This window comes from the organism of the source record quoted next (genome assembly GCF_019968955.1).
Source record: "MAG: Porospora cf. gigantea A chromosome Unknown PgA_NODE_886_length_9819_cov_326.713, whole genome shotgun sequence".
Classification (NCBI taxonomy): domain Eukaryota; phylum Apicomplexa; class Conoidasida; order Eugregarinorida; family Porosporidae; genus Porospora; species Porospora cf. gigantea A.
Genome location: NW_027151944.1, coordinates 1 through 9,819, shown reverse-complemented (window position 1 = coordinate 9,819; position 9,819 = coordinate 1). Strand labels below are relative to the sequence as shown.

The 9,819-nt window shown below is 53.2% G+C and overlaps 6 protein-coding genes across 16 annotated transcripts; 4 read left to right on the top strand and 2 right to left on the bottom strand.

The window, feature by feature from the left end:
- Nucleotides 1-287: 287 nt before the first annotated feature.
- Nucleotides 288-902, top strand: KVP18_004720 (uncharacterized protein; the record flags this gene model as incomplete). 2 transcript variants are annotated; one of them, XM_067957624.1, is made up of 1 exon in its annotated part: nt 288-902. In XM_067957624.1, one exon carries the CDS (start codon nt 288-290, stop codon nt 900-902), a length of 615 nt encoding a protein of 204 aa, XP_067806004.1. The 2 variants fall into 2 exon arrangements, with proteins under 2 accessions (XP_067806004.1, XP_067806003.1); XM_067957623.1 differs by having other exon boundaries at nt 300-902.
- A 26-nt stretch (nt 903-928) lies between these two features.
- Nucleotides 929-2,057, bottom strand: KVP18_004719 (uncharacterized protein; the record flags this gene model as incomplete). Of its 3 annotated transcripts, XM_067957621.1 has the most annotated exons (2): nt 929-1,751; nt 1,780-2,057. In XM_067957621.1, 2 exons carry the CDS (start codon nt 2,055-2,057, stop codon nt 929-931), a joined length of 1,101 nt encoding a protein of 366 aa, XP_067806001.1. The 3 variants fall into 3 exon arrangements, with proteins under 3 accessions (XP_067806001.1, XP_067806002.1, XP_067806000.1); XM_067957622.1 differs by lacking the exon at nt 1,780-2,057 and having other exon boundaries at nt 929-1,702; XM_067957620.1 differs by lacking the exon at nt 929-1,751 and having other exon boundaries at nt 1,776-2,057.
- Nucleotides 2,058-2,300: 243 nt separating this feature from the next.
- KVP18_004721 (uncharacterized protein) lies at nt 2,301-5,807 on the top strand (the record flags this gene model as incomplete). The annotated part of the gene is made up of 1 exon (XM_067957625.1): nt 2,301-5,807. The coding sequence occupies one exon, from the start codon at nt 2,301-2,303 to the stop codon at nt 5,805-5,807; it is 3,507 nt and encodes a 1,168-aa protein (XP_067806005.1).
- Nucleotides 5,808-5,952: 145 nt separating this feature from the next.
- On the top strand, nt 5,953-7,796 carry KVP18_004722 (uncharacterized protein; the record flags this gene model as incomplete). 3 transcript variants are annotated; one of them, XM_067957628.1, is made up of 3 exons in its annotated part: nt 5,953-6,626; nt 6,654-7,725; nt 7,782-7,796. In XM_067957628.1, 3 exons carry the CDS (start codon nt 5,953-5,955, stop codon nt 7,794-7,796), a joined length of 1,761 nt encoding a protein of 586 aa, XP_067806008.1. The 3 variants fall into 3 exon arrangements, with proteins under 3 accessions (XP_067806008.1, XP_067806006.1, XP_067806007.1); XM_067957626.1 differs by lacking the exons at nt 6,654-7,725; nt 7,782-7,796 and having other exon boundaries at nt 5,953-6,630; XM_067957627.1 differs by lacking the exons at nt 5,953-6,626; nt 7,782-7,796 and having other exon boundaries at nt 6,787-7,770.
- Nucleotides 7,797-7,855: 59 nt separating this feature from the next.
- Nucleotides 7,856-8,964, top strand: KVP18_004717 (uncharacterized protein; the record flags this gene model as incomplete). Of its 4 annotated transcripts, XM_067957615.1 has the most annotated exons (4): nt 7,856-8,294; nt 8,321-8,441; nt 8,470-8,701; nt 8,731-8,964. In XM_067957615.1, the coding sequence occupies 4 exons, from the start codon at nt 7,856-7,858 to the stop codon at nt 8,962-8,964; spliced, it is 1,026 nt and encodes a 341-aa protein (XP_067805995.1). The 4 variants fall into 4 exon arrangements, with proteins under 4 accessions (XP_067805995.1, XP_067805996.1, XP_067805994.1 ...); XM_067957616.1 differs by lacking the exons at nt 8,321-8,441; nt 8,470-8,701; nt 8,731-8,964 and having other exon boundaries at nt 7,856-8,305; XM_067957614.1 differs by lacking the exons at nt 7,856-8,294; nt 8,321-8,441; nt 8,731-8,964 and having other exon boundaries at nt 8,516-8,710.
- A 35-nt stretch (nt 8,965-8,999) lies between these two features.
- KVP18_004718 (uncharacterized protein) lies at nt 9,000-9,735 on the bottom strand (the record flags this gene model as incomplete). Of its 3 annotated transcripts, XM_067957617.1 has the most annotated exons (2): nt 9,000-9,307; nt 9,336-9,735. In XM_067957617.1, coding segments are annotated over 2 exons (708 nt in total), but the record flags the coding sequence as incomplete, so codon positions are not given. The 3 variants fall into 3 exon arrangements, with proteins under 3 accessions (XP_067805997.1, XP_067805999.1, XP_067805998.1); XM_067957619.1 differs by lacking the exon at nt 9,336-9,735 and having other exon boundaries at nt 9,000-9,272; XM_067957618.1 differs by lacking the exon at nt 9,000-9,307 and having other exon boundaries at nt 9,313-9,735.
- Between the last annotated feature and the right edge of the window lie 84 nt (nt 9,736-9,819).

Genomic DNA, 9,819 nt, shown 5'->3' with positions numbered 1-9,819 from the left:
CGAAGATTAAGTTTAGGGCTCAAAAGAAGGACAGGAAGCTCCACAAGAGAAACAGCATTCCTGAACGCTGCCTCCACAAACTAGACGTCCTCCACGATCGATGGCAAGAGAAAGAGAAAGTCCGCGAAGAGCGGAAGGAACAAGGAATTCGACTAGAGCCGACCACGATTGAGAACACCAGAGTCGTAAACGACTCGGTTGTTGATGTTGATGACGAAGAGCTTGTAGGAGCGCAGGATGAGGACGAGTTCGCAGCTTTCTTTCGCGGAAATAAAGAACCGAAACTCATGATCACCACCATGAAGAAGCCTTCAGCCCGCGTTAGAGCCTTTCTCAAATGCATCCTGAAGGTGATACCGAACACCTTCTACTTCAAACGTCTAGGCTACAACATAAGTAGCATAGTGAGGTATGCTTCGAACTACGACTTCACAGGTCTCCTCGTGTTGCAGGAGAAGAGCGCACAGCCCATAGGGATTTACTGTTGTCACCTTCCGTACGGCCCAACTTTTTTTTACCGTCTCACCAACATGAAGCTGCCTCAGGAAATCCCTGGTACAGTTGACAGCACCGACAACAACCCCGAACTCATCTTCAACAACTTCGATTCTTGGTATGGCCAACGCTCGATGCGACAACTGACGTCATTGTTTCCAAGACAGCAACAACTGCAGTACCGACGATGCATTACGTTCCACAACATGCGTGACTACGTATTCTTTCGGCACCATCGCTACGATTTCAAAGACAATCTGGAGCGTGTCGCCATCAAGGAGATAGGCCCGAGGTTCACATTGAAACTGCGCTGGATTCAGAAAGGCACATTCAGTATCAAGGGCAAGTACGAATTCATGTGGCGAGCGGACATGCAGATCAATCGGAAGCTATTTTTCATGTCTTGAGTTTACAAACGCCTCCATCTCAGCCTTCAGGTCAATCCGTAACACGACAGCACACCAAACGTGTGCCCATCAGCCCACTGAAGCGCTTGTGCAGACTTCAAGAGCAAGCAGTCGTAGCCGCTCAGCTGGAAGAACTGACACCCGTAGCCCTCGTAGTTCTTGCAGGCCTGTGCACATTCCCATGGGGTAGCTGCACCAGCTATTTTCCCAGGGACGACCATCACCGGGTTTATCGCCTGTACGTTGACTTGGTCACAACGTTTCTGCGGTGGGTCTGGGGCAGATTTGAAGTCGTCTGGATACAGACAGCTCATCGACGCAACAAGGGAACCCCCCGTAGGACGCTTGCCTGTGCTGCCCCAATGGAGCCAGCACCCATCATAGAACGTAAAATGCCGGCACCCGTGTTCTTTTTCATGTCGGCACGTCTCAGCACAGGCCTTCGCCGTCATAACCCCAGGCACCACCACCGAACCCATATTCGAGTCATAGAGGCCGACGCCGTGCTCTTCGCAGGCAACGTTGTAGGAACCGCCATCGTCACCTCCACCTCCAAGATGGTACTTGCACTCGGTCGTTGAGAAGGGACGCTTGCCCAGAATATTGCCAGTCTTGCCGTAGTGGCACACTAGGAACTGACCGAACCAGGTTCCATGATCCTCTCTGCAGCCACAACGAAGAGCGCACCCCAAGTACCTTGTTCCAGACCACACGACCTGAGACCAGTGTCCGTACCCGGGCTCGTTGGGTATCTGTGAGTTGTTCGCGCAGTCGTATCCAACGCGTTCGGAGTTCCACATTTCGACCCACTTCGGCCAGTTCGTTTGACACGGATTGATATCGCTCGCCCTGCGTGACGCAAGACTCCGAGACTCACATGTAAGCCAGGTTCTCGTTGTGTTTGCAGGTGGGTGAGTTGCAGGCTTCACTTGCATACTCGCGAGAGGCCCATGAAGAGTGAGACCCTACGCACGAGTCTGCTTTTCTGGCTGCCTGCTGGGCTATCGCGTCAGACCATATGTAGGGCGGCTCGTGATAAACAGCTCTCTCTCGGTTATGCTCAGCGAGAATTGCCTCCTTCCACTCATCTGAAATGTACACGAGACCTCCGAGAGAAAGGCCCAGAAGAGATGCGCCCAGCAACCGACGTATCATTGGTGGATCTAATCACAGATAATATTCATATCTCATTGTTATGATTGGCACACCGGAGCGCTTGAACCTGCCAGCAACATGACTGTGAGGGAAGCGCAGGCCACATGCCAAGGGTAGTTGTTAGTCAGTCAACTTCCAACTTCCATGGAGCACAGTCGAACTGAATAATTTCCCTCGCCATCCATTTACGAGTGAGGTGAACGCTCTGCGTTCGCTGACTCTATAATCCTCATTTCCGTTTCGATGTTATCGCTACACTCTCTCTCGCCTACAAACTCGAGGTCGATCGCCCATTCGTTGATTGCTACTCAAGCTCCTCACCTTCAACCTGCTCCTGGGGATATTGAACGATTCCTACTCTACCCCAATCGGACTCAGGCAGCCCCTATCGTCTACGCTCCTCCACAGGTGGTCTACGTGCCTATTGCACAGGAGGCAAAAGCAGTCATTGCACAGCAGCCATTCCAGCCCAGAAATAAACGAAAGCTCGGCAAAAATGGTCGAAAGAGAAAGAGTCGAAAGGACCCTCTGGAGATGAACTTCGACAAGCCATCTCCTGTGGAGAACGCTCGTCTACCAAAGAGGGACATGGCAGGCATTTTAAAAGACCTTCGCCCGTCACCGTTCGCGCCAAATGCAGGCGTGAGACCGCAGCCAGACTGGGTGCATAAAGTCAACGCGGAGCACAGCTCTCTTGCTAGAGCCATGGCGGAGTTGGACTCTTCGATTCAGCAGTGCCGATCAAACATGAGTCCCGCCGGTGGACGTTGGTGCAGTCTTCGTGTTTATATGGCGGTCTTCAACCGGACACGACGAATTCAGAACGAACTGCGACTCGTAGAGGATGGAGACTCCAAAATTCTCCTCACGACTAAGTTTGCAGCGCTTTTCACAGCTGCCATGGACCTTTTGACCTTTGTCATCCGACTCGACGCCAATGTTGACCCCACTGACAGGGACAACCTGGAGTGGGCCAAGTGGATGCGGAGAAATTCGCAGCAGGCATTGCAGGAGACTAGTCGCGCTACAGTCGACGATGTGCCGCTGGGATTTCTCGTTCGAAAAATACGGGAAGACCCTTCGTCTGCCGCACAGATCGTGAGCGCTGTCGTGTCGATTCTCAAAGTACGTCTCCAGACTCTGGAGGAGGAACGGTCGAGTCTTCAGCCCTCTGACATTGACCAGTTCAGTGGACTGCACCACCAAGCCTCGGCGTTGAGACGGGTGCTTGACGGCATGACCTCAGGTCTCGCCAGGAGTGGGTTCATCCCTACAGATGAGGATTCCTCTGACCTCCACGCCCGCTGCCACCTGCTGGAATGCCAGTTGATGGTGGACTGCTTCGTACGTGACGCTGAGGATCCCAACCTTCTTGAAGAACTCGTTAGGTATCGACGAGCTCCAGCTGTCATCGAGGCCCTGTTGAAGTTCCAAACGCAAGCGATGAGCTCTGCGCAGACGCCGGCGGCCCTTAAACGAGCAATGCACAACATTCTTAGGGCTATCAAGATAATCCGGCGTCATCTTTCGGACTCCGCCACCCAAACCAACTCTAGCCCCGCCACGCGCAAGGTTTTTACAGAGGCCGCGTCCCGTTTGCAAACCCTCACCGCGGTCAACGTTGGTTGGTGGGCGAAGGAGGCGGGCAATGCTTTGTCATCTGACGCAGGCTGGGTCTCCGCTGCGTTCGCCGAGGAACAGAAGCTTCTCATTCGAACAGGTAACCTCCTGCAGGAGATGTGCCATGGCCAGACCGTCGCGCTTGACTTGGTTCTGGGTTACCTAGCCTTCAAAGAACTCAGTGTGAAGTTCAGCTATACTCTCAGCGCGGTTAAGATGGGAACTGTTTTGGTGGAGGGCAACGAACTGCTGTTGGCCGCTCATCCGAAAACCGGTTTAATCCAACAGACTGTGCCATTAAGCGCAGAAGCGCAGCGCAGCTTCCAGTCCGGCAACATGCGCATGGTCCAGTTTCTCAAGGAGATGTCGGGATATGACGTCGCCATGAAAATTATAGCTGCCAAGGGAGCGAATTTTCCTGTCTTCACCGGAGGAGCTGTCACCTGGGTAAATGCCGCGATCAACGACGGGCTGCACACGGCTGTGCTTGGGTTGACGTCTTCGGAGATCCGCGTGCTCAAGCAGGCGGCTGAGTACTTGCCTCGGAATCGTCGAGCGGAAGTCAACATGTTCCAAGGCGCCATAGAGCGTCTGGCGGAGCGTTCCCAGAAAGCTCAGGGAGCAGATAGGTTAGCAGGCCTCTGGTTGGACGGCGTCCGCAGCGCTACCCCTGGTCGTCCCATCCAGCTCCTCCCGCAAGAAGAAGCACTTAACGAGCTGCTGCGGCTGGGCAACCAAATAGCTCGGTCGAACTGCGCGTCCCCAGAGATGGTTGGACTGTTAAAAGGCATATGCGAAGTTCTTCGAAGCCGACTCGAAATGCAGTTTGCGAAGTTGTGGGCCGTTGGAGGATTGGACACTGGTGTAACGTTTGAAACTCTCGTTGCTGTCGGTTCGGCCGTCACGAAGTTCATAGAAGAGAACCCTGACCTGCTCAGGTCCGGCGCCTGTCAAGGTGCGCGTTTATCGCTTTTGGCCATCGCGGCACGCAGCCAACGGCATTTTTCCGGTGACCATCAGATGGACAACGACATCGTGGATGCCTTCCATGCCCAGGATCTCCTGTTCCAGAGGGACGTGGAAAAGTACCCCTGCTTGCTTCCCTTAGCCTTGGGTCGCTTTGCTGCCGACCCGAAACGAAGGACGTTGTACATGGAGCCAGCACATTTTAAGGGCCGCAAGTACGCGATTTCACTTTGGCGCAGCGGCTTTTTCAACCGCTACAAGTTGGCCGCCTTGCAGAAGTCGCTGGAGCAGACCCCGTTGCACCAGTTCGTGGTACAGGAACCGATCAACATTTTCTGGTTGGTCCACAACATGCACAAGCCCAAACAAGCTGACGAGTTGGCTGCAGAGCTGGAGAAGCACTGGACCGCGACTGTCAAACTCTTGTCGGAGACCCGTGCAAAAGCTAAGGCTAACACTGCATCGTTGGACCAGAAGACTCACGCTGTCGCTCGATACTTCAGCGTTCTAATCGGCGCTTGTCAGCTGCACTCAATAGTCACGGTGGCTGTCAAATTTTTCAACAGCTGCAGACCGTTGAAGGTGCGACCCGCCCTGACCCAGCCTTTGAGTCGTCTCGCATCGCATATCGCGGATGAGCTTAGGGAGGATCTTGACCCGCATGCACGGCACACTCCTGTTGTATTCCGCGCTGTGCTGCCTGGAAATGCTGATAGAGAAGCTCTTCGGGGGGTCGAAGGGGCTGCCGACGCGGCTCAGTTTGACCGGCATGACGAAGGTAAGGGGCTCCTTAAGACGGCACTGGCAGAGTTCTTTTCTTACTGCTCTCCGATGAATCTGGAGGCGTTAGATGCGTGCGCTTCAGTCGGTCATCTCGTGCGGCTATCAGCGCTGCAGCAGTCTCTGGACCACCTGCTGAGCGTTAAGAACAGTCAGCTCCTGCTAGACGCGTTGTTCCAAGGCAAGCATGGGCATGTGCACATTGTGGACTATGCAGAGCTCAGCCAGAAGACGGGCGACGCAACCACTAAGCTTGTTGACCACCTTGTGAGGCTTCTTGAGAAACAGTCTCTACCAGAAGCTGTCAAGAAGTTCGCGCAGAGTTCTATGACTGCTCTTGATGCCGACAACAGGAGAAGACTGCGCGAAGCGCTCATAAAGTAAAAGCATTTTGTTTCGTTTTTTTCGTGTGTAACCTAAGATTTTCTCTCAGAGGACGTGATGTGCAATCATGCAGCATAAGTCGGAACATGATGATTCTTTTTGTAGTAGTTGATGCGATTGAAACGCGAATTTTCGTGCATCCCAAATGCTGAAATCGTCGCTGAAGTCGTATCACGTCCATCGAGAACGAGCGATATCCACTGATGGCTATGTCAGCCCTACCCCCTACCTCGCGGATCATCGGTGGCGGTGCCACGTCAAGGATGGGGTGGTCTCCCTGCCTCTCTCACCTGTAGAAACTCAGCTCTGCGACCTCCTAAAATCCTTCGCGCAAACCGTAGGCACGACACCAAGGCTAGCAGGTGGGTTTGTGCGAGACAAGCTGATAGGCAAAGAGACACACGACATCGACGTCACGCTCGACACTATGACAGGAGCGCACTTCATCGATCTGTTCAGTGATTGGCTGAAGACAAAGGATGTCACCTGCTCGTCCGTGGGTGTGATCAGTCGGAATCCGGAGCAGTCTAAGCACCTGGAGACGGCAACAGCTCGGATTTTGGGACTCGACATCGACTTTTGCAATCTTCGTTCGGAACGCTATGCTGAGGGCAGTCGAATCCCCACAGTCGAAATGGGTACTCTTCAGCAAGATGCGGACCGCCGCGATTTCTGTTGCAACGCCATGTTCTACAACGTAGCCACCGGGTTGATGGAAGATCTCACGGGCCGTGGCCTTCACGACTGCACCTGTGGTATAATCCGGACGCCTCTAGATCCTGTAATCACTTTCTTGGACGACCCATTACGCATTTTGCGGTGAGAGGGTGGTTTTGTATGAATCAGCGCGATTCGATTTGCCTCGAGGTACCGCTACCACCTCGACAAGTCCATAATTGAAGCAGCCAAGGACCCGACAGTTCACGCTGGAGTCGATCACAAGGTATCCCGCGAGCGCATAGGCGTAGAACTCCGAAACATGATGACGTTCGGATGCGCTCAACAAGCGTCGAGGCTGCTGCTGGCCACGGAACTATACCCTGCAGTGTTCAGGAGCAAGATAGCGCTGCCAAATGAGTGGTTTGAAAGAGGCATTAGGGCGATTCAGTGTCTCCAGGGGGTCCTGGAGACCCCTGATGTATTCACCCAGTTCGCTAGAGGTCTCTTTCCAAGGGAGCCAAAGAAGGTCAAACAGTCTAGCATTTTGGGATGGGCTGACATTGTGGAAGTTTGCAGTCGCGATCTGAATTGCAGAAACGGAGAGCAGCTACTACGGACAATGAACTTTGCCACTCTTCTGCATGACCTCGCAGATCTTCAAATTCCTGACACCAACGGCAAACCCCAAGGCGTCGTCTTCGAACTTATTCGAAACGAGTTGAAATTGAGCACCCGCGAGGCTCAGACCGTCGAGAAAACCTTGAAGGCAGTGGACATGTGGAAGAGCTTCATGGACGGAAAATTTCGCCCCCCCCTCCCCGATGTGCCCGCCGGATCTTTGAAAGAGGCCCTGACAAAACTGGCAGGGTGTCCAAGGGTTCAGCTCGGCAGCATTGTCCGACAGACAGGGGAGCTGTGGCTAGCGTCGCTCATTGTACTCGCCGCGCTCCTGTCGTTCGAATTTACAGATGCGGAGCCATTCAACCTTCGCTGTGTCACCCTTTCAGAGAGGGAGGCGGCGGAAGGAGCAGTGTACTCTGGGCCTCATCCCGACCTCGAGCTCATCATGGTTCCCGAAACCGCGCTTCCTCCTCCGATTTCGACCATGCAGTCCGTCCTCAGTCTGAAGGAGCGTGTGATTGAGCTTGGCCTGCAACGGCCCGCCTCATGCTTCAAACCCCTTCTCAATGGGAAAGAGCTGATGGAGCGGTTCCCCAAGCTTAGGGGGGCGCAGTTAGGTGCTGTTATGGAGGTAATTGTGAGCCTCTTGAAGTCGACTGACGCAGGTGCTTCATCACATTGAGACTAACACAGACAAGGCCGGAGTAATTGACTTCGTGACGAGTCTATATAATGAAATGGCGTCCCTTTGACATAATTTGCCGGTGATGCTTATCGAATCCAAGAGCGTGCATAAGCAAGTCACAGCCACGGCAGAACATGAGGACTCTAATGGCTTCATTCCCATTGACAAGTTACAGTCTCTTGGTATTAATGTCGCTGACATCAACAAATTGAAATCTGCGGGCCTGTGCACAGTACTGAGTGTCGTACAGAGTACACGGAAGGAGCTCTGCAACGTGAAGGGTCTGAGCGAGGCCAAGGTCGAGAAGATTACAGACGCAGCTTCCAAGTTGGAAGTGACCAATTGCTTCTTAACAGGCACGGAGGTGTTAGAAAAGCGGAAGAGTATCGTAAGAATCACAAGCGGCTGTGAAGCGCTGGATTCACTTTTGGCCGGCGGCTTCGAGTCTACGTGCATCACCGAGCTCTTCGGCGAAAACCGTTGTGGAAAGACACAGGTCTGTCATACTCTGTGCGTGACAGGTGAGGGCTGATATGGCTGCACACAGCACAGCTGCCTCTGGAAATGAACGGGGGCAACGGGAAAGTATGTTTCATCGACACTGAAGGGACATTCAGGCCTGAGAAGATCACCAAGATCGCTGAGCGGTTCGGATTGCCCGGTGACGCGTGAGAGGGATGTGGGAGGGAGACTCAGCGTGCTGGACAATATACTCTACGCAAGAGCCTTCACGCATGAGCACATGTTGCAGCTGATACTGGTTGCAGCAGCGAAAATGGTTGAAGAGCACTTCTCGCTGCTGGTGATCGATTCGATCATGGCGCTATTTCGTGTGGACTTCACAGGGCGTGGTGAGTTGGCTGACAGACAACAGCAACTTGGGAAAACACTCTCCCGCATAATGAAGATTGCGGAGCAGTTCAACATCGTAAGTTGACGTCGCAGCAGTGCACCCAGGTTGTGGTCTATACCAATCACGTCATGGCGGATCCCGGCAACGTAATGGCTTTCGGACCGACCAGTAAACCTATTGGAGGACATGTCATGGGTCATGCAAGTACTGTGAGGCTGTCTCTGAAGAAAGGCAAAGGAGAACAGCGCATTTGCAAAGTTTTTGACGCGCCCAACCTCCCGGAATCCGAAGCCATCTTCGTCCTCAGCGAAGGCGGCGTCACAGACGCCCAGAGTTGACTTTGACACATTGTCGGCGCAAAAAAGGTTATCCATCAATCAGCCTCCCTCTCGTCGGTTCCCCTAACAACGACGCCAGCTTCGCGCGTGTTGTCTTCGTCGGATTTTTGCTTCTTCTTGGGAAAGTCGGTTTCTCCGAATGGCGGTTCGTTAACGTCTTCAGCGTCGTCAGGTTTCATCTTGGTGGCTGCAGCTTGTATCTTAGCAGTCCAATCGAAATTGAAATCGTAGGTTAGCCCTTCACGATAGAAGAGATCCCGAAACAGACGTCTAACGTAAACATAGTCAGGACGATCCTCAAAGCGCATACACCGCGTGTAGTTGAGGTAAGTATGGAACTCATCTGGGTCAGAATTCCTTTGTAAACTCACAGGGGCAGTACTTGCAGAGTACATCAATCGGAGTTCCCATCTTCTTCTCCATGATTTTGTCATACTTATCCCTCTTGGTGCCAGCCTTGAGTCCCTGCCAAGGGAGACTGCCTCGGATGAAGTACAACAACACGTAGGCAACAGCCTCCAAGTCATCTCGACGCGACTGCTCAATGCCCAGGTGGGTGGAGATGGACGCGTAGCGTGCGGTGCCTGTCAGGTGCTTCCCTTCTCGGTAGGGGATATGCATCATCGTGCGAGAATCGCGGTACTTCTTTGCTAGCCCGAAGTCGATGATGTAGATGACGCTGACTCTGCGGCCTCGACCGATAACGAAGTTATCAGGCTTCACGTCGCGATGAATAAACGACTTCTGGTGCACGTACTCAATGCGGTTAAGCTGGGGAATATTAATCGGCCGAGGATACGGTGCCTACCATCTGATCTGCGATGAGCAGCACAGTTTTCAGAGTGAAGGATCTGC